Source organism: Patagioenas fasciata, chromosome 22 (genome assembly GCF_037038585.1).
Source record: "Patagioenas fasciata isolate bPatFas1 chromosome 22, bPatFas1.hap1, whole genome shotgun sequence".
Classification (NCBI taxonomy): domain Eukaryota; kingdom Metazoa; phylum Chordata; class Aves; order Columbiformes; family Columbidae; genus Patagioenas; species Patagioenas fasciata.
Window position 1 is genome coordinate 2,170,612 of NC_092541.1, and position 26,484 is coordinate 2,197,095.

A 26,484-nucleotide genomic window follows, 5' to 3' on the forward strand; every position below is an offset into this window, starting at 1 on the left:
ACCATTAATTAAAAATACATCCAATTAAATGGCAGGTGAAAACGTGCAGGCGCAGGCCCGGCCCCCCCGCCTCGGCTCAGCTGTGCCGGTGGGGAGGGCGATGCGGTTGGGGTGCGGTGCCAAGCCCTGGTGTCCCCGTTGTCACCTGGGTGTCCTGTCCCCACACAGGTGCCCCCAGGGGGGCTGGGGTGCAGTGGGGTGCGGGGTCACGGTGGCACGGACCACGTTGGTGGTGACACGAGGAACGTCTCCAAAACGCGAGGTGGCACAGCCACCGACTCAACGCAGGGATGTGGGGACACGGGTTGGAGCCGCAGCGTCACTGGGGGGCACAGGGGGGCTGGGGAACCCCCCGGGCTGCGGCGGCTTTGCTTTGGCGCTAATTGGAGATGTTAATCTCGGGCGCTTTTTCCGCTCGGGGTGCTGGCAGGAGGCACCAGCTGTGCGCGCCGCCCGCGCCGCCTTTTTAATCAAGCTGCCGGCGCGGGGGGCGGCGGGCGGGTGGCCCCGTGTGACACAGGGACCGCGTGACACAGGGACCGCGTCACCCCGCTCTGCGTCCCCAGGAATGGGGAACAGGGCCCTTGCGATGAGCCCCCACCCACGCTCAGCAAACCCGTCCATCCCGTGTCACCGCGCGGTGACGCCACCCAAAACGCCACCGGTGTCCTCGGAACACGTCCCCGTCCCACGGGATGGAAAATTCTGGATGGCGTGGGATGGAGAACACTGGGGTGCGTGCGCCCAAAATCCAACCCAAACCCCCCAAAATCCAACCCCAACACCCCCGTCCATCCTCCCTCCCTAGAACATCACGGCCCCCAACACCCCCGTGTTGGTTTGGGTGGTTTTATCCCCCATTTGCTTCCTTTTCAACCCTTCTATTATTTCTTCCCCCCACCTCCAAGTGCATCGGAAAAGGTGTGAACGGCTTTTTGGAAGGAAACGTCTAAATTACAAGAGAAAAAACCCTTCGTGCCGACAGCCGGAGCAGCTGGAAGGACAAATATAGCCCAGGAGGAGGAGGAGGAGGAGGATGGGGACGCGGTGGGTGGCGGTGGCCGTGCCGAGAGTGACACCTGGTGACTGGCGCCCTGGGGACACACGTGAACACGCGTGTGCACGCACCTGGGGACATGCGTGGGACAAACCACGGCGGGACCCAAAGGGGGGGAACGGCGGAGATTTACAGCGTGGGCTCTGGCGGGGTTGGCGCAGCGATGCCCCCCCCACGCCGCCATTTGGCACGGCAGCTGCTGCCGGGGGAGTTCAGGGCGAAGGAAGAGATAGTAAGCAAAAAATACATTAAAATGTAAAATTAAAAGGAAATCGCAATTAAAAATAAATCGAAAATTTGAAATAAAAAGGAGTTGAAATTTAAAATTAAATTGTTAGGGAAGACAATGAAACGGAATTAAAACTAGATGAATAAAACGCCCTGCTTGGGGCGGGTGGCGCGGGGACGGTCACTGTCACGGGGGGGCTTTGTGTGCACATGGTGGGACGTGACGGAGCCTGGGGTCGGCGTTGTGTCACCTCGGGGTCCCTTGTGTCACTTCGGGGTCCCTCGTGTCACCTGGGGGTCCCTTGTGTCACTTCGGGGTCCCTCATGCCGTGCGGGTGATGCCGCGGAGCTGCCGGTGGCTCCCGCCAGTGCATGGAGCACAAGGCCGGATGGTCCCCCCGGTCACCCCGGTATAAACGGGGAGCGGGGCCGGTTTGGCTGCCGCGGGTTCGCTCCCGGTTCCGCCGGCGGAGGAAACGCCAGGGCCGCCCCCCCCGCCATCTGCACAGGGATGTATTTTAAGAGGTGTCAGCGCTGCTAAACCAGGCGAGAGCAGAGCGAGGAAGACGGGGATGGAACGGGAGAGGGCGGCTGTGCCGATGGGTGGGGGACCCCCATTGCACGGGGACACCCCAGAGCGGGAACCACAGCCCCCCTGGGTCACTAAAACCAAGCAAGGGGGTGGCCACAATGAATCTGTCCCCTCCAGAGCTCATGGGGCAATCTCTGCAATTAGAGATGAATTTAGGGGCTGCGGCCTCGCACGGCGCGGGGCTGGCGATGCCAAACCCGGCGTTGGTGCCTGAGCTCATTTGCCAGCACCAGAGAGGGCAGGACGAGGGGAAATAAAAGGTTATTTAAAGGAAAACGCAGTTACCGTGTTAATTGGTAAAGGCGACGGCGAGCGGCGCAATAACTCAGCGCAACGGAGCGAAAGGCCGTACAGTAACAGGAAATAGTTTAATTTTCCAATCTCCGCTTTTTTTTTCCCATTTTTATAAACTGAAAAGAAACAAATTTAATATATTACAAAATATCTGTACAGAGACAAAGGTACAACCGAACGGAAAAAACAACAAAAAAAAGGCGCGTTCAGCCTGAAAAGGGAACCGGGGGGGAGTTCATGGTGGGGCCGAGCGGCCGCTTCTCTGCTGGGTAACGGGCGACGTGGGCACCGAACCCCAAACCGGGGGGGAAGGAGGGGGAGCCGCAACCTGAACCACATTTTAAATCCCTTAACACCATCAGGTTTCCCCCTTTGTGTTCTTTGTGTAGAAACCCTTTGAAAAATCAAATATAAAGAGGCGGTGGGGGACCCCTGTGTGTTCGCTTTGAGATTGAAGCCTCTTACTGGGACCAGTTAAGATGGAGATGGAGCAACTGGTTGCTGCCCAAAGCTCCCTGGGGTGGCACCGGGCTGGGAGGGGGAGACGGTGACAGTGACAATGGGGACCCCGCAGGTGCCGCCCCAGAGCAAGGACAGAAGTTGGGGCCCTCTGTCCTATGCATGAGGGGGGACAGACAGACAGGAGCCCCCCCAATGGGGTCCTCAGCACTAAATGATGGAGAAACAGCCCCGGGGGGGAGAGCAAAGGTATCAAAATCACCCCCCCTGGGAGACAATGGGTTCATTGACTGCACTCGGTGTCCTACTGAACTGTAATGCACATCAAGTGTGAATTGGTGATAATTTAAAATCAAACCAAACCCAAGAAATTTACACTTGGAATTTGCAAACGGTGCCGCCCCTCGGTGCTGACTCAACGCTCGCACATCACCAGCACCACATTATATATATATATATATATATATAAAATATACATATATATGTATTTCTTATCTCTCCCCTCGTTCCCCCGCGGCAGAGCTGCGGGTCCGGCTGGGTAAGGCAGGTTTCCCCAGTTAGAGAAGCATCACCTATCCGGGTGCCTATTTATTCTTGTGGGTTTATTTTCCTTTACATTTCTCTCTCTGTCTACAAAGAAATCAAAGCCCGTTAGTAACAAGAAGGTCTCTGGGCCCCCCGACTCCCACCCGTTTACCACTCCACAACGGTCGTCTCTAAAATGAAAAGAACCGTCTGTTTTCCATAGGAAAGTCCTACTCGGAACAACAACAGAAAAAGCTCATAAATATGTACCTTTGCTTTATTCATCTCTTTTTAAGCCTCATCGAAACGGACAACATCGCAATGTTCTGCGGGAGGAGGAAATGAAGCCTAAATACTTCCTTGACAACAACAAAAATATAGATATGCTTATAGAAATGATGCATTAACACCTGGTGACGCCTCCGAGGGGACATCGGGGACAAAGATGCTCCTACCTGGTGGCACTTCCCCACCAAAACTGGGTTTGTTTTCCCAAATTAAAGATGATTCCCAATAAAAGATGATTCTCACCGCAAAGTTGTGGGGAACCCAGAGACCCTCCAGAAAAGCCAATTCGATGAGTTTTTCACCAAAAAGGACCCAGAGCTGCCAGGGCAGGACAAACAGCAGGCAAAGCTGATGCTTTATGGAAAGAAGCGATTTTGGGTAAATCGAGTCCATCTTGGGGCTCAGAGCCAGGACGCCCCATCCAGGCATCAATATATCCCCATATTGTATTGAATTTCTTAAAGGGGATTGAGGAAAAACAACTAAACAACAAATTGCTTTGGGAAGAGACTCTCCCCAGCCCTCCCTGAACACCCAGAAGCACCAGCGCCCACCTTGTGAAATATATATATATGTATTCTTGCTTGGGTTTGTTTCATTCCTTAAGCAATTCCCCCCGGCTCAGGGCAGAAATCCCCCCACCGATAGCGGTGGGTTGATTCTATTTCTCTTTAATTTGTCGCTAATCAAGCGCAAGAGGTTTAAACCCAGCGAGACGCCCCGAGTGGGGTAAATCCAGGGGTGCTCGCCGGGAGCAGAGCGAGGAATAAGAAGGGGGGGCTTTGCAGCGGCTGAAATGCAGATGAGACCTCGCTCTGGCCAAAAAGAATTAAGTCATGTCGCTAAAGCGGCTCAATAGGGGACCCCCCTGCCCCGTCCCCCCCGCGGGGGCGCCCGGCCGGGCCCTCGGAACGTCTTCCCATACGAAGAAGCCGCCTGGGTGGGGGCGCCCCAGTTGTGCCCGGTCCCTGCCCCACTGGAACCGGCGCCTCCCGCTCCCAGTTCACCGTAAGTCTGAATTTTGGCCTCCGGATGCACCAGCGCGTTGTTGTTGTTGTTGCTGCCGCCGCTCCCCTCGGTTTTCGGGAAGGATTGGCCGACCGAGTGGACGGGGACTCTGGCGAAGCGCAGGTCCTGGTCCCCTGGAAACTGGACTGATCCCGTGCCCTGGTAACTGCTGGTCTCACCGAGGTGGCTCACGGAGCCCAAGAAGGTCCTGCCCTTCCCTAGAGCTTGGCCAGAGGGTTCGAGCAGCGTCTGACCCAAATTCAGCTCCTCGGCGGCGAATCCCCCCTCGGAGCTCTCGGTGCTGTAAGTCCTGGAGGGGCGGGAGCGGCCGTAATCCGAGGGTCGGGAGGAGGTTTGGTGCTCCTGGGCGAGCGGATCCGCTTCTTGCTGAGAAAAGAGCTGGAGCAAGGCGGCGGTGACGGCCGGGGGCAGCTCCGGCGCCGCGCTGGACAAGTCGCCTTCGGACAGCGGAGCCGGCGGCGGAGGTCCCGGGGGCTCGGGGGGTCTCTTCTCTGGTGGGACAATGCGAGGAGGACACGCTGTGGAAGGGTTACTTCTTTTAAAGACCGTCTTAAAACATCCCGCGAGCAGATAGCAATGCATTTATATGAAAAACAGCGACAAAACCCACACGAAAACAGCCTGCCCAGTCCGCTCTCTAGGATGCGTTGGAGAGGTTTAAAAGTGACATCAATGCACATGTTAATTAACATTTTCCCCCCGTCCCCCAGCTGTCCCAACACAGCGCGGAGGGAATTCCTGCTCCGGGATCAAAGGGGGATGCTGAGTGGGAGACAGATGTGGAGCCACATGTGTCCCCAAAAGCAACGTCTCCCCGTCCCCACTGCTCCGTACCCGGCTCCACACAACCCAGTGGCTGTGTATGGATGGATCGCTTTAGAAAAACCCCAAACCCTCCCCAAAACGCACCCAACTGCGGCCGTGACACCGAAGGGAGCGGGTGACACCCCCTCATGTCCCCTCCGCTTCTCAACCACAGCCAGCCCTGCTCTATGACCTTTTGACAAGTGAATTCCCAGTGTACAGTCCAAAACAACCTCAATCCACAAATATTTTGCACGCAATGTACACTGTCCTGGAGCATAAGAACAAAATCATTTTGCCCCCCCTCCCTTTTTCCCAAATCCCCCCAAAAATCAGACCTGAAGTGACCACGTTCTGCTTCAGAAGGAACCCTCCTAGCAAGAATGCAGCCTCAACACCCCCCCACGCTCCTGCTCATGGGTATTTTTGGTTTGGGGGCAGCAGGGGGGACAAAGCAGCCTGGTTATGCAGTGGGAAGGGTGAGAGCAGAGCTCTGTCCCCCCCACCACGGCTGGAGGTGACAGCGACAGCGCTGGAGGTGACAATGGGGAGGCCGCAGGTTCCTGAGGGACCCAAACCTGCTCCCGCTGCCTCACGTGCCGATCGCACCCACAAAACCCATCCTGACTCCTGCAGAGCAACACACCTGAGCTGCCTCCTCCTCACCCACAACGGGACCGGCTACGCCATCATTAAAGTCATTACTGGCGCTGACGAACACCTCGTCGCAATCAGATCCTCAAATCATGTGCAAAACTGGTTATTAAAAAGGTCAAACTTTATTGTGAAAACCAGTAGTCTTCCAGGACCACCCCTCCACCCGTATCCGTCAGTCCAACTTGAAAACTAGATTGTATTTAAATCCAGAAAAAAAAAACAAATCTTCAGGTAATCTTTAAAGCCAAGCTGATTTGGGGACAGCATATATCATTTCAAATAAACAGAGAACAATGTTAATTAATTGAATCTGCTCTACAATAACCTAGTTATCTTCCAGTACTAGGGCAAAAATAAAAATAAAAATAAAATAAAAGCACGATCACAAGTGGCTCGTGGTGGGCGGGTGTGTTGAAGGCACGAGAACACGGCACGTTCAGCTACATTGCAGAGGAGTTGGGTATCGGGCCAAAAGAGGCTCCCCGGAGAGTCTGAGACAAACTCAGGAGGCGCTTCTAGAATTTGGTGAGGTCGTCACAGGCTGTCGCTAATAAATTCAAAGAAAAGAAAAGAAATCAACAGAAACAAAAGAGCTGGAGACATTTACACTCACCTTTGCAGAGGAAATCCATGAGTTCACGGGTGCAACGCCTGACTTGCTCTACAAGAACCAGCCCTTTGGGCTCAGCTTCCAAAGCACTGAATTTCAGGACCCGTGAAGTCAACCCTACGTATGACCAGGCACAGCGAAGCCAGGCGCACGGGATTATTTCATGTGCACAACTGTCACCGTCCCTCCCTTCAGCACTCTCCAGTATCTCATGTCTCACTGTCTTTAAAATCATCCCTGCACTTTCTTTTTGTTTGAGAGGGCAGGAAAAAGAGTTGGGACAAAATAAGATGGGAAAATCTGCAGAGATCCAGCGTCCTGTGTAAAAAAGGCCTCAATGTGTGAGCTGATTGCTGGGGGTATTAGAGAAGAACTGACCCTTCAAGTTTCCATTTTTGTGAAGAAATAAACCCTTTAATCTTCACTGACATGTTCACAGTGGAGCACTAATTTTAGATGCTTTGGAGATGTGAAGCAGAGCAGTATTTTTGTGTTTGGGCTTTTTGCTGCTGTTAAAACCTCCTGGGCAGCCCAGCACTTACCGCAGGGAGCGCGTCAGTGTCTTTCTCAGCCTTGAAATCTGAGATCTGACCGCGCTCCAGCACCTTCCTCCCCCCCCTCCACAACATTTCAACGCCTGGGTCCCTCCTGGCTGCAGTGACACTAGAGCCGTTCACACGGAATAATTGAATCGCTCCAACAAATGCGTGGCTGCACAAAGGTCGTGTTTATTTACCTGCGCTTTCCTCCGGGTGCACCGTCGGGGTTTTCCTCGGCCCCCGCTGCTCGCTGCTCTTCTCCCCGTTGCTTTCGTCCAGCGTCAGGACGGGTTCCTGGCTCTTCATCAGCTGGCTCAGCAGAACGGCCAGCACGTTCTGCATGTCTCCCTGAGCGCCGGCCGAGTCTGGAGTCGCCTGCTCCTCCGGTAGCTGCGCCTCGGCGGGCGGCTCTTCTATGGCTTCCTCCGCGGGGGCCGCCGGCGGAGCCTCGTGCTGCTGCGCGGTGGCTTCGGTCAGCGCCGTGATGGACTGGTTGAGAGCCTCCAGCTGCTGCTGCATCTCGGGGTTAGAGTGCACGTTCAGCAGCTGGGCCATCTGCGTGACGCTCAGATCGGTCTGGCTCTGCAGCAAGTTCAGTAAAACAGCCAGTTCGCTCTGATTTAGCTGCTGGGTGATTTCTCCAAGGCCTGGAGAAAAGATAAAAAGAGCATCACAGGAAGGTTAGACAAAGCTACATCGCATCAGTTTGTTATCGTGACACCGTACATACCAATGAAAGCTTTTCCTCTGTGTCCCCAGGCTGGGGGAAGGCACGGAGGCTCCAGGAGGAGGATTCCAGGATAGTTTGCTTGGATTTCCATGGTCAGCTTGCCCTCTCCAGCCCGCGATGGGCTGAGCGGCGCTGCAGCAGCACCCCGTGGCACCGCGCACACACTGCACTCGCTGCCGCTAACCGGAGCAAAGCTGCTCGCTGCCCCTCAAACCCACAACTGCACACATGTAAAATCAGCTCAGGGAGGTTGAGGTTGGATCTGGGGAACAATTTCTCCCCCAAAGGGCTGTGGGGCATTGGAACAGGCTGCCCAGGGCAGTGCTGGAGTCACCATCCCTGGAGGGTTGGACAGACGGACACGAGGTTCTCAGGACATGGGGCAGTGCCAGGGCTGGGGGAACGGTTGGATTCGATCTTGGGGGTCTCCTCCAACCAAAATGATCCTATGATAAACCTCCCTGTTCCTCCATTAGCTAACCAAGGGCACCCCAAGAATCAGACCAGTGGCCAAGGACCCCAGCAGTTACAGCAGCAAGTCCAAGGACATTGTGATGAGGATGGGAACGCTCAGCCCCCATCCCAGCAACCCGAGCAGCGAGTCTGCCAGCAGCTCAGCCCCTCCCACGGTCTCTGCATCGCTCCGCAGATCAAAATCACTGCACTGGAACGCAGGTTTCCCGGGATGGAGCTGAGCTGCTGTTTGGGACGAGGGCAGGGTGTGTTCTGCTGACACAGTGGAAGAAATTGGGTCAAGCAGAAGGCAATTCCTCGCTTAAAGTTGGGCTGGGATCACAGAGGACTCTGTCCTGACCTGCAAGTATCCAGGTTAGTCTAAAATACAGCCCTGAAACGGCATCGCCTCCCTCTGCGCTGCGCTGGAGCGGAGCCTCCCGAGGGACAAGGGACAAGAATGTCCCTGCACGCTGACACTGACTCCACAAGTCAAACTTCTTGGGAAGAAGGGTGCAAAGGTTTGGTTATGGAAGCTTACAATTAAGCTCCTCTTGCTGGTAGGCAACTAAGAACGTGACGCTTGCTTTCCTCAGCTGTTTGTTAATCCAACCACCACCTTTTGTCCATCTGCCATGTTTCATTGAACACATGGATTGTGCATTCCCCAGAGCAAGAACTGTCTTCCCCGTTACTTGTCAGCACAACACGTGACACAAAGGAAGCTTTAGCCCATATCTGGGTTTTTACAAGGCTTTGTATCCAAAATACCTCCCCCTCCAACTATTTTCTGGACACTGGAGAGCTGGTCACAGTTTTGGAAGCAGCGCGCGAGTCCTGGTCCTGCAGGTCTTTATGACCAAGTGACCTTTTCTGCAATGTGCTATACACTTTTGCCCACCAGTCTCTAGTCTGTTACATCCCATGACTACTCTTCATATAATTTGATCGACAAGATGAAATTTCAGCTCATGTTCATACCCTTTACACAGCTACACCTTCCAGCCTATGTTCTGCTACTTTGCTGGTCTAAGTGACTCTATGATTCCTTTCATTATTCTGTGAAATTGTGCTTCAGAACCAATAATGTGACTCGCAGAACAAATTCACAGTCAGGTCACCAGCGAGTGACTCCTGAGGATGCTCTGTAGCCAGAAAAATAAAAACCAGGATAGGAAGACTCCGGAATGCTCTTTCTGTAGAAATAGAGCTGAAAGAACCAGACACAACCCGCACCCAGAGCAGGGAGGTGAGAGATCAGGAGGAGCCTTTCCCAGGGCAGAGCAGACACTGACCTACTGCATCTCCAGCGCCAGGCTCCGCTTTGAGCTGGGCAGGCTGTGGGGGCACAGGACTGCTGTTGTTTTTGACAGTGTCTGTGCTCGTAACAGAGGTAGTTTCTTTCCGAGAAACTTTTGATAACGGTGGCTCCTCCACTGCGATCCCGCTTTGCCGCTGCCGCCGGCGTTTCTTGCTCCACAGCTCGTGGCAATCCTGCCAGTGCGGGAGGCTGGAAGAGAACAACACTTCACAGGTAAGAAACACAGTAAGGAAACTCATTTATTCCTCAAAAAAACACAGAAAGCGCCATAAAAGAAGCGTATGTTCCTCTGACCGCAACCGTATTATTAAACCAGGAAGGGGCAAGCCCTAGAACTGGTAAAGGCAGCGCAATCAGATGAATCATTTAATTTGCACTGGGATCTAGGCCCTAAACGGACTGGGTCAGCTGCAAGGCAGACAAGCCCCAGCCACCGCAAGCCCGCCAAGCTTTGAGAGCCTGGCGGCTCGAAGAAAGCAGCTGCCTTCAGCAGTTATCTGAAGGAAACAGGATTCTCAAAAGCCACTGCTGCACTTGCACCCAAAGGAACTAGAGCAGAGTTTTGTAACCTGCTTGATTGGAACAGGAGAAAAGAGCTGCAGTGTCACACTGCTAATGGCCGCTCTTCTAGTCAATTAACAAGCAGCATAAATGAGGCCTGGCCAGGCCTCCATGCACAGAGACCGTGTTACTCTCGCATATCCAGAGAGTTTTAGAGCACTTCACAAACGTTAAACCAAGCTTTATAAAACCAGCCTGTTATCAGGTAGTAGAAAACAGCATAGGGATTGCTATTTGCTCAGCCGTATGACAAAATGCAAGGGCAGGGTTGAGAAAAGAACCCAGAAATAACAACTTAATTCTGACTGAAAAGAAAAAAAGCCACGGCCAAGCCAGTGGCTCCTTCCCAAAGCTCGTTAGCAGAGCTCGCTGTGGCGGGGGATGCCGCTGGAACTTACTCTGGAGGTGCCATTTTGCTGAGGTCAACGTCCCTAAGGAAGTCGCTCTGCAGCGCCTGCTCCGCCGTGCAGCGCTTGCCGGGGTCCAGCGTCAGCATGTGGTCCAGCAGGTCGAGGGCAGACAAAGGAATGCTGCAAAGAGTCAAAAACAGCACTGAGCTGCAGGGCCATTCTGAACGGGGGGGAGAATTCGCTTTCCAAAAGACACCCCAGGCCTGAGAGAAACCCACGCTGTCAGAATTGATTACTGAGTGGTGCGGTGGCTCAAAGACATCAGAACCAGCATCAGCTGTGATTTCAGTTTGATTTTTGCCATTTACAAAGAGCACTTCTGCTACAAATCCCGCAAGATTATCACACGATGACAGTCTCCCCGCAGAGAGCACATCTCTGGGGTCAGACAACCTCGGCACCATGAGAATGTTGCTCTGCCAAGCGTGCCTTCCAGCTGTAGAGGACATAGACACACACACGTGTCAAGTGTGCAGAGGCAGAGAGCCCCTCCAGAAGGCACCCTTGGCAGATCAGATATTGAAAAAGGGGACAGAGACCCCCTCTAGCCTTCCCCAGGTGGGAGAAGCGCTGCTTGGTCCTGTTGGGCACACTGGAGCCAAAGGATGGCAGGTGAATCGCACGACACAACACAAGGGCCATAACCCCCAAGACAACGAAACTCACAAGGAGAATTCCTCACGCAGGCGCCTTCGGTATTGCTTCTTCGGTTTCATAGTGTTGAAATAGGGCAACTTGATGACGTCCGGCCACACCGCTGGACAGGGGCTCCCGCAGAGCCGGCTGAGGACAGGAAAGCAGAGAATGGTCAGCAGGAGAAGCACAGAGTCACCAACCCCAGTGAAAACGCTTCCTTTCGAAGCAACTTTCTGTAGCAATAACCTAGGTCTGAGCACACTTCAAAGATTAGATAACACCCAGGTTAAAAAGGAGGAAAAATGCTTTACTTTGAGCTTGTAAACCATCCAATATGATTAATTTTCAGTGTGAGACACAATTTAGGTTCATGATTTTTGCACTCAGCTAACAACAGCGTTTACTTGAGGGTGCATACATGTCCAGCCACAGATTTCGTAGTAGGTATGGACACCTAAACACCTAACTATTCGTATTTGCAGTTCCAGTCATTCCCTGGTCCTGTTTTGCAGGCAGATTAGAGAAAGAGGGCTCTCCTAACACACAGACTGTGTGCACGAGCAGTTTCTGCAGCACCTCTTCTCATAGGCATGCATGTGCAATGCTTTACCTGATTAATTCAAGCTGAGCCAGTTCCAGATTGGCTTGAAAAATAGGCTTCTTTGTAAACAGTTCCCCGAGGATACAGCTGGAAAGAGGAAAAGCAAGAGGTCACGACAGCAAACCCTTGGGACAACTGTTTGAACACCGCAGCGTTTCTGTTCAGAAGCAGCTTTGCCTGAGGAGAGTTATTTGCATCAGGGCTTGTAGTTGAGAACTGACAAACTAACCTATGTGTACAGAGTCACCAATCCTACGCAGCTGGGAAATAACGCTCACTAGTCGGCTGGTTAACGTGTCACAGGCTTCACGCTTTAACTCTTTGCGGGGAAGGGAGGATGTGTCAATAGAATGACAATAAATAAAAGGTAGCCAGGCTTCTCATTTTCCTCCACATTCAGCCAATTTATCTTTTCAGCTTTACTGGGATATCTGCTGGCCCAAATTATCCTGCGGGTTACTGCTTGTTACAGCCAGGACATCGCCTTGTATGCGCACCCAACGTTTATACAGCTGGGAGGGAACAGACAGCTCTGACTCATTCAGGCCTTAACATCTCCCCAAAGCGCTCTGATGGGAATGGCAATCGGTGCCAAAAATAACTGTGGGGTGATACAGGCACCTGTCTGCTGAACTGGGCTCCTCACTTGGAACAGGACGCTGAACAGCAACTGGACCCCACAGCCGGAGTTTCCAGAAGTAATTAGCAGGGTCTGACTCGTCAAAACCTTTGGTGCTTGCATACTAAGCTCTGCTGAAAGTTTACCTGTGACTATCACAACGGGAAACAGGTGTTTTGGGAAATCTGCTCCCATTTCCAAACACTGAATCCTTGAGATTCTGCTCTGAATCGCTTGGAAAAGTTCCCATCTTTGTGGCTGAACTGCCCAGACTCCTCCTGTTCACAGGGCCCCCTACACTAACAGGAACCTGAAATCTCTGATTTAAAACATTCTCTAGATTTAGCTGAAAAAATGAGGTGACAAGGACAGCAATTTGAAGAGGTTACAGACCAACTCTCTATCAGGTCATTAAAACCATGACCAGCACTAAGTTTGTCACCCCTTCTGATCTCAGTGATACATTGTTATTGAAGGTTGGTTGGTTTAGTTTTTAAATAGTGAGAATACTTTACGCTCTCATATGTCAATACAAAAAAATAAGTCTAATTCTAGGACTTTTTACTAAACAGTATAGTTTCAGGTGGGTGACACACACCTATTTCCTCCAAGCATGGAATTTGGAAGCATTCCACTCTGCCTCGATGGAACAGACGCAGTTTCAGAAACGAGTACAAACCCAAGGCCACATTCCAGCACGACTCTTGTGCTCACGTGCTGATGTTCACAGCCCAAAGGGGTCAAAAAGAGACACTTACCCACAGCTCCACACATCTATGGCCGGCGTGTAACGCTCCTCGCCTAGCAGCAACTCTGGAGGTCGATACCATAATGTAATGACTTTATTTGTGTATGGACGGCTGCAATGCAAAATACAGATATAAACTGAGGACAAGGACCACAAAACCCTTTACAACCTGTAATCTCGACTTCCAAACTGCAGTTATGCACATAAGTAGAAGCAGTGGGCTTTGGAGAGCCCGGACTTCCACAGCACCTGCCTGATGTAAATAAAGCTGCTGAGATACCACAGATATTACAAATCTGCTTGTGTGTACAAGCCAGTAAGTTGTAGGTAGCAAGACCAAAGAATCCTGACCTACAAATGACAGCAGCAGGCTGCAATGACCGACTAGTGACTGATCTCAGGGCAAAACGTGGCCCGTGGCAAGCAGAGGTGCTTCAGTTCCTTATTAGCTGGTTTGCCTAATTAAAAGCTAGTAATACCAGCCATGAGGATATTTTTCCTACAGCTGGAGCTGCCTCATATCACTTACACTGGAAATTATTTCTCAGGCAATGCCAAGACTTCCAAGAGAAGGGACTTATGTGGATATTAAGCAGCAAGTGGCTCACCCCCCCGCGTGGGCTGCGTCCCCAGCCCATGTGCCTCACCTCTCCTCTGAGCTGTAGAGTCGGGCGAGTCCAAAATCTGCAAGCTTGATTTGCCCACTGAAAGACAAAAAACAGTCCTTGTTTTTAATCCCGGCTGGGATCACACACTGCGAGCACTAAGAGGTGAGGAAATGCCATCAAAACTATGTTTGCAGTAATTACTTTTGGATATGCCAGTCTTAGTTTTTAGAACCTTATTTAACGTTTCTAAGAAACAAACAAGAAGGCAATAATTCAGTCCTGTCTCTATCACAAACCCGTCCCAACAGGCCAATGTCCCAGAGAAAGTGTTTAGATAGGTATCCAGACACGTGGATGCAATTATGCGCAGTATTATTCTCACAGGCTCAATGTTTCTTGTGGGTATCCAGTTGAAGATTTGAGAATTAACAGCAAATGAATAATTGTTATGTATTCTGTGATGAACTACGTTACTGCCAAACATTGCTATCCAGAGAAGAGTGTTCACGGAGAACTGCTGCCTCCTACCTTAACCCTCAATGGTTTCTCTGCACACAAGCACCTCAAATAAACAGTATTTTTGCCAAAATACCATGGAGACCAAGTGTACACAGAGACCCATCTACTTCACGACAACAAGAGAGAAAGTTCAGTGTGAGGAGCTGCAGAAGGCCGAGCAGAGGGTCTGATGTGGAGACGCTGCTCCCAAGAGCAAGTTACCTGTTGTTCAATAAGATGTTGGAGCATTTGATGTCTCGATGAAGGAAATTCTTCTTGTGACAATAATCCAGACCCTCCATTAACTGTTTCATGAAAGACTTGATATGGTCCTCTGAGAAATGTACCAAGCCGGATTCTAGCAGCCCCATTAGGTCATGGTCCATGTACTCAAACACAAGGTAAAAGGCACCTGGTAGTAATAAAGAAAAGAGCGATTTAAGACAAGAGAGACTAAGGAAAAGAAAGAATTAAAGCAGATTCAAGTGTTGAAACTTCTTTTTTGTGCTTTTTTCCCCTAAACCTGCTCTTTTCTGACTTCACAGGAACAAATGCAGCGCATTCTTTTAAGCCTGTGTCTACCTCTCCCCAGCAGCACGACAACTGCTCCTAACTGGAATCTCTCCTTTGATTCAAGGCCAAATCCAGCTGCCAAACTTGCTGAACTGCGCATCAGGGAGGAATGCCAGAAAGAAAAATCTACACCAGAGCTTAGATTTTTAGTTTTACATTAAAGGATCAACAAATGGAGTTGCATCACCTCTTTGGCTAATCGAAACCACACCCTGCAGCAAACGCTACCTTTGTCCTTCTTGAAATCCAGTGCATCTTGTTTGTCCGTGACAATTTCCTTCATGTTAACGACGCTGCGGTGGATCAGTTGCCGAAGGATTTTGATCTCCCGGATGGCCGTGATGGGGAAACCTTCCTTCTCGTTGTCCAGTCGCACCTTCTTGAGAGCTACCAATTCACCTGCCAGAAGAAGGCAGCGTCAAAGCCTCTGCATAAATCACTGCTAAACAGCTCTGGGGGTTTCCAGGGGGAAGCCAAAAGTAGCTATGAGCAGCCAACACCCACCAAGAAACAGCAGAGTCAGTTTTAGTTGCCACCCTACTCATCTCTGTTACGCTGCTCTGTCGGGAGTTATCAGGATCTGAAGCCATCCTCACCTGTATCCTTGTCCTTGGCTTTGTACACCTGCCCGTACGTCCCTTCTCCGATAATCCCGATAATATCAAACTTGTCCACGCAACGCTTCCCCCAGTCGCTTTCCGTCTGTCTCCTTTCCCCATAGCGAGGACAACAGATTCTGGAAGAGGGAAGAGACTGTTGGACACCCAAGCACTGCTCCTCACCCACCACCCCACAAACAAGCGCCCCTTCCACCCTGCTAAGCTGTGCCCTAAAAACTCTGTTTGCTGTCAAATGGATGAGGCAAGCGGCCTTCAACTGCTAGTGGTCCAAATATGAAACAACCCACAGGAAACAGCTAATATAGCATAACGAAAAAAAAACAGAAATAGGATCTTGTTTTCTCCATATTTCACTTCCTTCAATAAAGACGAACCCGGGGACCAAAGAATTTAAATACAACTGAACTAAGTCTGGCTGAAGATTTATAGGTGCATGTTAAGTGATCTCCCCCTTCAATAAATGGTGGGGGGGCTGCTGGAAAAGCAGCTGATAGATTTAATTCCCAAAATGACTGCGCTTTCAACAGCACCATCCTCATGATATAGAGACTAAGGCTTTGGAAATCTAAACCAACCTCTGTGTGAAGAAAGAGAAAAGCCAATAGGAAAGAAGGCAGCCTTACTTTGGTCTCTTTTTGAAGGGTTGCTGAGGTGGTGTGGCTGCCTTTGGTTCCGGGGAGTCGGGAGGAGACGGGTCCCCCCCAGGGAGCTCAGGGGGGAGCGGGAGGTCCGTGAGTAAGTGTCGTGGTCTCTGCTCTCTGTCTTTCTTCACAGGTTTTGGAGGAAGAATCTCTTTTGGACTAAACTCCGAAAAGTTAATACAACACACAAGTCAGACTTAAGAGCCAAAGTGACTGACAAACAAACAAACAAACAGCGGTTTGATGTGGGACATTGAGAATGTAAAGTTAGGAACCCACGGGCCAAAATTAGCACAGCCAAGTAAATAACAAAGCAGCCTTAAATTTTGTAATAATACAACAGGAGAGAAAAGCGTTAGAGTTGAACATGCTGTCTTCAAATAAACACCCAGCTCTCTGCAATGAGAACTTGCTATATTTGCCCAAATCAGTAGTTGGAGAATTTCCTGTTCAGGTTATCAGCTGCTTTCCACCCCTTACTTCCTCTATATGGTCCATTTATCATAAAGAAATTATATTCATGACCACCAGAAATATGAACCCAGAACTAAATCTCTCTACATAAGCAGCTGTAACATCCCAAAGACTGAGATGCAGCTCTAACTTGTGAAAATTACTGAGAAACTAAAAGTTGACTTGTTTTTCATATCAAATCACCAATGGCACCCACAGTTCGGTTTAAACTGGCAGGAGTCTCATAAGCAGAGCCTATTTTCTCACATACGCAGCAGGGAGAACCCAGAGGTCTGAACAGCCACGTATTCTCCATGCAAACCTCCACTTCACCAGGAAAAGAAAACCATGAAGAGCTCCAACCAACCCTCCGTGGTTCATTTTTAGGGCAGCAGCTTTGCTGTTTGTCAGCATCACTGGGGCTGACGCTTCAAAGTGAACTCTGCATAAATGAACTGATGGAAGTAGGTCATTTTCCCAATTTTTTTATTAGACGCTGCCTAATCTGCATTAAAATCTCTGCTGAAATATACTTAAGAAAGGAGGAAGATGAAGGAGAGCACTATTGTGGCACCGAGCTCTGTCGCCTTCTGTAAAAAATGGGGGAACAAGCTTTTCCTACTGCTAAGAAGTCACCTAATCGCAGGTCACGCCAGCCTAGACCTCCAGAGGAAAGTACTAACAGTAAATATCCCAGAAATGAGAGAGCTGCATGGGCTGAATTTCACCCCCTTTAACTGAAAATCCTTAGTGCGCAGAGTAACACCCAGCCAGGTCATTTCCCCAAGGCAGAATCCACATTAAACCGCCAAAGAGGTTCTTCTAAGTGAGGTCTAGACAGCCAGGCCTGTACCCACACATAGGAGGTAAGAGACTTGGTTTCAACAGAGCTGATTAATGAGGTTTTGCTTTTTTACAGCTTTCATACAAGTATTGGAAACACCAGCATCCAGCTCTTACAGATGGAACAAACAGTAACCAAAAAAGCAGTTGCTGATCTGACTCTGTTTAATCCACTTCTAATTGGCAACTCATTTGTTCCTGATAGGATTTAAATATCTAATAGTAAATGCTAAGCTTGGGCCCTCTGACCCTGACAAGAAGATTCAGCCTTTTTTCAGACCCACAAAAGCCACCTCCTCTGGACAGGTGTGTGTTCAACCAGCCTCTCTCCCTTTCACCAAATAGTTTCCCTGTTCTCGCCGACACACGGTTACCGGTGCTACGTTACCTACAGCCGCTCAGTTAATCCATTTGCACATCACCGCTAGCGCTACGAGGTGGTTACGGTAACTTCAGTCACCCCCAGAATATTTGGGTATTTCACCAGCCGTTTCTTTCAGAGCGAGAAAGCCAAAGACCTCTCAGAGCTGCCCGAGCATCAAAATTAAGGAGTGCCAACACCAACAGCCTAACAAAGGCTCCTAGAAACTTCCCCTCCGCTAAACCAGCAGGAATGCGATCAGTCAGGTCCGCGTTTTCAATGATATTAGCGCTGGGAACAGCTGACCAGACGCTCCCAGGAACCTACAGGAGCTGCGCGACTTCTGAGTGCAACAGCGGACACGTGCAGGGTTTGTACCACTTGCTCCTGACCATCAGTGCCATGTGCAATTGCCACCAGACCCAGCAGAACAAAGCGGGATTTCCCATCCATTCATTGGGAAAAAGTCACCGTAAATCCAGGTCCTAAGCTTAGCAACCAGCTGTGTTATCACCCACACTCCTAAGTTTATGGTGGCAGAGATAAAAAAACACTTCTACAACACTAAGCCACACCTGGGTGGTACAAAAAGAGCTATAGGTGTGAGTGACTGAAAAATACAGTGTTTGCAGCACAATTTGTGTGTTTGGAAATAAAGGAACACACAGCAGAATCTTGCTCAGAGCGGCATTTGAGTTGGGAAAAGTCTGCAAACTGTTAAAGGCTGCTGCTCATCACAGATACATCAAACTAAATAGATACTTGCTGAACATTACACAGCTTGGGAAGGGGGACACGAACACGTACAAGCCTAATTTTGTGTTGATCACAGCGACGTTACCCTAATGTACATCAATACCCGGATAAACCATGAAATCAATTAAATATATCAGAATACGTAACATATTGTGATCACTTTAAGCACAGGGTAATTATATCAAGTCATAACTTCTGTGCACCACACTATTCATTAAAAAACATGTTTTACTAACCAATGGGGTACCCAGTACATCTTTAGCCATGGTTGGGAAGACACAGAAGTTGTTTTGGAACTACAGGTTAAGCAGATCAAGTAGGAAAAAACCCTACTTCTTCAGCAATAAGGATTGTATTAATTATTCAGTAATCAAGACAATACTTAAGCTAAACCAATGCCATTTCATACATGTGGGCATGGCCCGCATGTTTGATGAATTAGGAAGAGAAATAGCTCCGGTCTGTGTCCTTGTGTTGGAACTGTTAAACTCTCTCCTGTTACTTAAGTACAAGTTTTAGAGGAATTAAACAAAAAGTAACTTCAAAATAAGCCTGTGCACAGGCTGCAGAGCGTGGACAATTCCAGATCCATGTTTCATTACTGTAATAAATATAAACCAAGAGCCACGTGAAACCTTCACTAACCAGGGTTAAACCAGCAGCTAAACCTCTGTCACTGAGATAAGATGAACCTACCTGGACAGGACCACAAAACTCTCCACATAAACCTGACAGGGCCAAACCCAGGTATGGCCGTGCAATAACATTTATACCAGCGGCACAGTCTTCAGGGCGCTCTAACAACTGTCAAACTAACCAAAGAAATCTGTTTATTTCAACGTTTTGCTTTTAACCACAACCAGGGTGCTCTGGTGTGACCTTACCTATCCAAGTCATCTTCCCCAACTAAAATAGGGGGGAGCGGAAGCGGAGGCAACGTTGACGTTTTCAGGTGCGGGATAGCAGCCGTCACAGACACTTGTGTTTTTGTAGCGACTTGGACAGAGGACTGAGAGTTCACCTGAGAGGATAAAGTAGACGTCCTTGGGTGGGAAGAGGGTGGCAAAGACGTTGGGGCTGAAGTAGGGACCTGAACGGGGGGCAGCTGGGACGGCGGCAAAGGCGGGACAGCGGGTGACGGAGGCAAAGGCGGCAGCGGCGGAGTCGGAGGTGGCGGCGTGGTTGTCGGCAGAGGCGGAGGAGGTGATTTGATTGAGGGGAGCGGGGGTGGAATCTCCTTCTCTGCCGTGTCCGGCTCTTTTGGAGACAGGAGGTCCTCTACCACGGCCGCAGGCTTCAAGTCTTTTGTTCCCGGCTGTTTGGATTCTCTAACTGGAACAGGATGTTTCCTCTCAGAGTTCTCCTCTGCCTTGGGTTTTGTCTCTGCAGGGGCTTTAGTCTCTGCATTAGTATACAGTAAATTAACTAATTCTGTATCTGAAGACGATTTTTCAGATTTAACAGTTTTGATGACCTTTTTAGGTTCCGTTCCAGGCTCCTTGAGGTCAGCTAAGCTGTTCTCCTTCCGGGACAGGAAAACAGGTGAGCCCTTCGCCTCCTTTCCATCCACCTTGGCCGCAGCCGCTGCCGCCGCCGCTCGTTCCTTTTTCTTCCTGCTGAGCTCGGCGCCCAGGCTGGAGTTGAGCGGCAGCCTGGTGGGGGATATACTGGAATGGCGACTGCGCGAGCCAGACCTCTGCTTTTTACTGTGAGATGATGAGTGTCTTGAATAGGCAGGACTTCGGCTCCGGGACTTCACAGATTTCCTGCGGAGAGAGCGGGGAAGGAGATAAATGAAACGAAGCATCTCTCAGCCTCTGAGCTACTCACCAACATCAACAGCTCCCTTTGAAAATAAGTCGAGTCTATTATTCGCCAACTAAGTTCAGAGAGTCTGTAACACCCACCAGGAGAGGCCAAAGCTACTGAAAGGAGTTTTATTGACTAAAGCAGCAGGTCACCAGCCGGCCTCTCAATGTCAGCACCACCGCCACAACCACGCTGTTAAAACAGAAGTGAAAGATAAAGATGGGACGAGCCCCAAGGTAAAGACGAGATCACACGTACACACACCGAACAGGAGACTTCAGTGGAGAAGACAAGCTGGCAGTTTATGGATCTTTCACGGTAATTATGTACAACTTTAAAGGAAACAAGGGATAAAATATGAGTGCCCTCACGGGAATGCCGCCTCAGGAAACAGCTCGCTTCAAGCTCATTTTCCCCCTGGTTCTTCTACTATCATCAGAACTCCAATTTGCATATTGTGATTCAGGAGAAAGAAAAAACCAAGAGTTTTAATTCTGTTTGAGGTATGTCCAGAGGGTCCCAGTCTTCATCTACAATAAATGGGCTCTAAATTGGGTATAGACACAGAAATAACAACACTGAAAATTGGTGTTGTGATCCAAGCAACAAGCAAGGCAGGAAACACCTCACACCATCAGGGGACACACCGTAACCACGAGCTCACCGATGTGCAAACACGATAGAAAATCACCTGGAACTGGAAGCTGGTACTTCCAGTGTCCACGTCAAAACAACCGAGGAGATCAAACTGTTCCCTGCACTTCAGGGGGAACCAGGATTTTGCTCGGTTCACTGTACGCGTGGTGGACGCTGATGAGTTCGTACGTACAACCCCAAACCTCGTGCTAACAGTGGTCAAAGAACACCAAGGCTGTAGGCAGCCCTTACCTTTAGACTTGCAAAATAAATATACAACTAGAAGGAGAAAAACATTGTTGCATCTGAAGCCACTCAACTATCTTCCTCTTCCAACACTGTTCCTAATGAATCCTGCAGGATGCAGCTTATTGCAGCCACAAATAGTTCTGGGGTTGGCATTCCCCATTACAATTCTCTCAGGAGAGATTGTTTAAGATATTCGCTTTCCTGCTCCCTGTCTCCCACAATTACCCCCCACCAGTTATTCCAATTCAACTGAATTATCAACAAGAGCACTCAGCAGATCCAATATAAAGCAAACTTCTCCAAAAGTGCAATTTCACCTTATTTTTCATAGCGCTACATTAGGAACACAGCCACCAAAGACACGCACGGACACAAACAAGGGAAAGGTAACGCTGGAGGAAGGAGTTTCACATCTAAATACTTCCATATTATCTGCTACACGAACTCCTAGAACATCTTCAGACATTAAAATGTTTTACCTGCTCCAAGCCACAACAGAATAAAGTGCAAAGCATCTGGGGAGCACGACCGTGCACCCCATACTAATTGCTCAAACAGAAAGCTTCTTATTTATGAATGCCTGACGAACTTTTGCTGTGGTGAGGATCTGAATGACAGTGGCTGCGACTCCAGCACGTGTTGCACTTGGTACAGAGCACGACCCACCTCCTGCAAGCCAAAGGACTCAGGAATTCCTGCTTCTCATTTCAGCTGCAACAGTTGCTACGAGGAATGGCAAAGCACATGTTATGCTCCTTGCTGACCAAATCATCCTCATTTCCTCCCAAACTGAAAGCGAGTTGTCTTGTACATGTGTTTGAAATGCAAACATTCTATATTTTCGCCAATCAGCGTGGCGCATTGATTCGCTTTCCTAGCGCCGTATTTGGGACGTGGAGATTAAAGAAAACACAGAATGCATTAAAAATAAAACCCACGTTGCCAGTCAGTGGGGATAATTCGGTGTCCCAGAAAAGCCTGCGTTACCTCCGCTAGAGGATTTAAGCCACCACCTGAGTGTGCCAGTTAGAGATGACTCTTTTCTCCCAAGCTCTTCCTGCTCCTCTGCAGGAGCCCAGTGCAGGAACCACGCAGTCACTCCCCAGTTCTCAGGTGCAGAATCAGCTGCCTCTATTTCCAGCTTCATCTGCAGCAGATCCACCGCAGCTGATCTGGTGAGGCTGTGGGGAAACTCAGCCCACCCGCCCCACAGGTGAGTCCCAAAAACCAGGTGAGCCCCAAAACCACCGTCACCTGTGGCTTCCAGAGCGGCCGTTTGACCCTGAACTCGCACCGTACAGGCTGCGAGCTCTGCGAAGCAAAACCAACAGATGAATTACAACTTACAATTTGCCTAATATATGGAAAACGCATTAAGTTCCCTCTGGCCCTTTACTAGAATGACTTCAGGCGGATGTTTTCTGGAGGCGTAATCCGTGGGGTTTGTTCTGTTTTAAAAGAATATTTCACAGTAATTATCTGCCCAGAAAAGAGAGAAGAGCAGTAGGTTACCAACTGAAGTCAGAGACTCAAAACAAAAAATCAGTACAAGCTGAGCGTAAACAGTCAGTAACCTTTGGAATCTATTTTGGTTTGGGGTCCAGCATTTTGTCAGCGAGCCAAAGATGCCCTGAAAAAGTTTCTTACGCGGGTACATAAGTTCAGGGAAGCAGCACAAAGTGCTTCAAAGTTGATCCCATAATTAACATCAGGAAAATACAACTGCTTGGTTTCTCAAGTCAGAAGCAACAGGCTATTTACAGAAAGAGTAAACTTCAGGCTCCTGGGGAAGTGGAGTAACCTGGGGGGAAAAAATGCCTCTATTTCCCACTCTGGTTTCCACGTGGGCTCTCCCTGGTTAGGGCTGAGCACGGACATTTAACAGGTGCCATAACACACAGTTATATCATGAAGTATACATACACTTTCTACTACTATATCCTTATTCAAAAGTATTAGCGAATAACATGTATTATAGGGCAAGGAGGATTGAGGGAAGGGAGAAAGACATCAAGGACTGCTCCTCAGAGCCTCGCAGGTGTACACAGAGAAAACAGGGCAGAGGAGAAACAGCCTGAAGGAAATTTCACTGTGCAGGGTAGATTTTACATAACAGCTTCCAGGGTGCTAAAACCACTACACCTCTCCCAGCAAGGACAGCAGCCTTCATTGCTTCAGGACCACTATGGAAGACACAATTCCTGAAGTTAAGAGAAGAGCTCCAGTAACAAAAGCCAAATTCCAGAAGTACTTTGGGAACTGCTGACCACACCACACAGCGTTTCTATAGCCATCACATTCCAGGTCACATCTTAATTGCCATGGAGCTACAACCAAAGCTTCACAGCACCCATGGTGACAACTGGAAACTCACTTAACATATGCTGAAGCTAGAAAAGAATCTACATTAGATTATGCATTTGTGCATATAAGAGGATGAGTAATGAACTAAAACAAGGAATTAGCACTAACTTCAAATAGTTTCCTTCTGTAGCAAGGTTACTGATTCAATTAAAAAAAAGGAGAAAATTACAGTTAAGCCAAAATACAGCTGGTTCCTACTTGTCTTTCCAGAATGTCCCAGTTTCAGAACAGAAGCCAGAAACTCTAGTACTAAGAAAAGATAGTTTAGGCTGGAAAGATGGAGTTTACCTGTGGTCACCTCTAGTCCAAGGAGAGAGAGGAGACAGGTCAGTTCAGAAAGAGCAAAATACACCCAACACAAGCCACCCTCCTGAAAAGCACGACTGAGTTTCCACACATAGTAAACAGACACAGACTTACAGAAATAGGTGAAAACATCCTCCCTGGCTGAACTTTTCCCCAGGGAAGCACAGGAGATCCCGCAGCAAGAGCTGGACGGCCCTGTCTCCCTTCAGAGTACAACCAAGCCCTGGCCACCTCCAGAGGTGGGTGTAATTTAATCCCAGCAGCTGGTTCAGCCCAAGGCCTCACTGCTAAGAGCCAACATGGACGCTGCGAACCGCCAGCCAGGGAGGTGTTTTCCAAAGCGTCGAGCACCATTTTAAAAGTGAAGCGCCACAAATTTGACCCAAGCCATCCCACGCATATCACTCTGCAGCCAAGCGAGGCCACCAAGACGAGGAAGGGGTTTAACCCCTGTTCTGAGACACCCCAACCACCCCCAGCCAACACAGAGAGCACCCACCTGGTGATGGGGCTCCGGCTCACGGAGCGTTTCGCAGCAAAAGGGCTGCTGGAGCGCCGGCGGCTGTAAGGGCTGGGCGACCTCCCGCTGTACGACCCGCTGCCTCGCTCGTAGCTGGAGGAGCGTCTCCGGTTGTAGGGGCTGATGGACCTTTGGCGCCGGCTGTACGGGCTGGGCGAGCGCGTATTGGACTGGTAGGCCGCTGGCTCCTTGTAGGGTGGGCTGATGGACGGGCGGCGCGAGGAGCCGCCGGGGCTCTTCCTATAGGGGTCGTAATTACTGGAGGTGTGAGATCGGGGAGGGCTGAGATCATACTCCTGGATGTAGGAGGCTCCTGAGGGGCTGTCGTCCAATTTAGGGCTGTCAGACCATTTTCTGTGGGGGCTCCTGGATTTCCGCTTTGGGCTGTCAATCGTTTTGTAACTTTTTGGAGCGTCCCTTTTCCTATGGCTTTTGCTGCGCTCTTTGTGGCTGGACTTGAGCTCCCGATCCTTCCTGGATTTCTCCTTGTGCGCCTTGGCCGACCGGGACTCCTTGCTGCTGCTCTTTGAAGACAGTGACTTGGGGTGCTCCTCGCTTTCAAGGAGTCTCTTGGAAGATCCCGATATCCTCTCCTTGGTGGACCCGGACCTGCTGGATGCCTCCAGGCTCTTTTCTAACTTCCTCTCCTTTTCCGCCTGTTTGCTTTTCATCAGTTCCCGAATACGCTTGTGTTGGTGGTGCCGGTGCTTCTGCATCCTCTCGCTCCTGTCCGCTTTCCTCTCCTCGTTCTCCCTCCTGTCCAGCTTGAGGGCCACATCATCCGAGAAGGTATCCGAATCCGAACTGATGTCGTCGTACTCCACCAGCGGCTTGATCACCGCGCCCAAGGGTGCCGCCGTCTCCTGGGCTGCCAACGGCGACTCCTTGGAGTGCCTGGATTTGTGGCGCTTGTGCCGGGAGCCCGGTCGGTGCCTCTCCTTGCTGTTGGAGCTCCCGCTGCCAGGCGTGTGCTGCGAGGACCCCCCGCCGCCCCCGTCCTTCTTGCCCCCATGTCTCTCCGGGTTTGGCATTCCTCCTCCACTGTGCTCGAGAGAGGGGAGGTGGGGGGGAAAATAATTCCTCCAAAACCCCCCCTCCCCAAACTTCAAACTTCCTCAGCGCCCGCTCCTCGCACCATTCACCCCGGTCGGAGCCCTCCCTGCCGCCAGCACCCCCTCCTACATGGGGAACGGGGCAGGGAGCGCGCCGGAGAAGGCGGAAGGAGCGGGGGAAGACCCGGGGAGGGAAGGGGGAAGGGCACCGGCCTCACCGCCTCATCCGAGGGGCCCAGGCCCGGAGGGCAGCGCCACCGCGGAGGCGCCCCGGGAAGGCGGGGCCTGGGCCCGCGATCGCTCCCCAGCACCTGAGCGCCGGGCCCCGCGCGGGTCCCTCAGCCAGCAGCCCCAGCGGCCGCCGCCCCCCGGCCCGGCCCGGCCCCGCCGCCCCCCGCTCACTTCCCAAAGCGAAACGGCTCCGCGTCCAAAGGGGGGGACGGGGGGGAGAGCACCCTCCAATTCTCGCGAGACCCGCTCTCTTCTCGCGAGAGCCGCCGCCACCGCCCTCTGCCCCAGCGGCCGCCCCGCCGATCCCGCGAGACCTCCGGTTGCGGGGCGGATGCGCGCGCGCGCTCTCTCTCCTCTTCTCGCGAGAGCCGGGGCCGCCTCCGCGCGCGCGCCGCCCGATGACGCGCTCGCCCGGCTTCTCAGTGAAACTTTATTGGGGCGCCAGGCGGGGACAGCGCCGGTCCCGGCCCCCCAACGCCCCGCGACAAATCTTTATGGAGGCGCCGCCGGCGGACAGGCGCCCCTCAGCGCCGCCAAGCTGATCCCGGTGTTGCCGGCCCCGTGGTCCCGCCGCTCTCCTCCGAGCCGAGCTTCAAGGGCTGTCCGCTGGTCGCCGTCTCGGCCCGCCCGGGTGGAGCGGCGCTCCGCGCAGCGCTGAGCTTGAGGCGCCACCGGTGACCGCTCGGCGGCTGAAGGAGCCTGAGGGGGCGGGGCCTGTGTGGGGCGGAGCCTGCAGCGCTCGGCCCGCCCACCCCCTGCGCGCGCGCGTGCCCGTCCTCTCGCGAGAGGCGCGGAGTCTCGCG

The 26,484-nt window shown here is 51.1% G+C and overlaps 1 protein-coding gene across 3 annotated transcripts; it reads right to left on the reverse strand.

Moving 5' to 3' along the window:
* Positions 1-2,226: 2,226 nt before the first annotated feature.
* Positions 2,227-26,394, reverse strand: CDK12 (cyclin dependent kinase 12). 3 transcript variants are annotated; one of them, XM_065856409.2, is made up of 14 exons: positions 24,378-26,394; positions 19,399-20,280; positions 16,084-16,260; positions 15,437-15,576; positions 15,069-15,239; positions 14,490-14,679; positions 13,809-13,865; positions 13,172-13,273; positions 11,804-11,881; positions 11,224-11,340; positions 10,546-10,677; positions 9,561-9,775; positions 7,280-7,729; positions 2,227-4,963 (listed from the first exon to the last, which is right to left on the reverse strand). In XM_065856409.2, the coding sequence occupies exons 1-14, from the start codon at positions 25,427-25,429 to the stop codon at positions 4,296-4,298; spliced, it is 4,431 nt and encodes a 1,476-aa protein (XP_065712481.2). In that variant the 5' UTR covers positions 25,430-26,394; the 3' UTR covers positions 2,227-4,295. The 3 variants fall into 3 exon arrangements, with proteins under 3 accessions (XP_065712481.2, XP_065712480.2, XP_071654277.1); XM_065856408.2 differs by having other exon boundaries at positions 2,227-4,990; XM_071798176.1 differs by lacking the exon at positions 2,227-4,963 and adding an exon at positions 6,037-6,480 and having other exon boundaries at positions 24,378-26,392.
* Between the last annotated feature and the right edge of the window lie 90 nt (positions 26,395-26,484).

What these genes read in the sequence shown, in the direction of transcription:
- CDK12 (XM_065856408.2), bottom strand. Translation starts at nt 25,429, where the DNA reads ATGCCAAACCCGGAGAGACATGGGGGCAAGAAGGACGGGGGCGGCGGG. An exon ending in GGATTTCAAGAAGGACAAAG is followed by an intron (nt 14,680 to 15,068) that starts GTAGCGTTTGCT and finishes TATTACTACCAG; the next exon opens with GTGCCTTTTACCTTGTGTTT. An exon ending in GCACCCGGAGGAAAGCGCAG is followed by an intron (nt 4,991 to 7,279) that starts GTAAATAAACAC and finishes ACCCTTCCACAG; the next exon opens with CGTGTCCTCCTCGCATTGTC.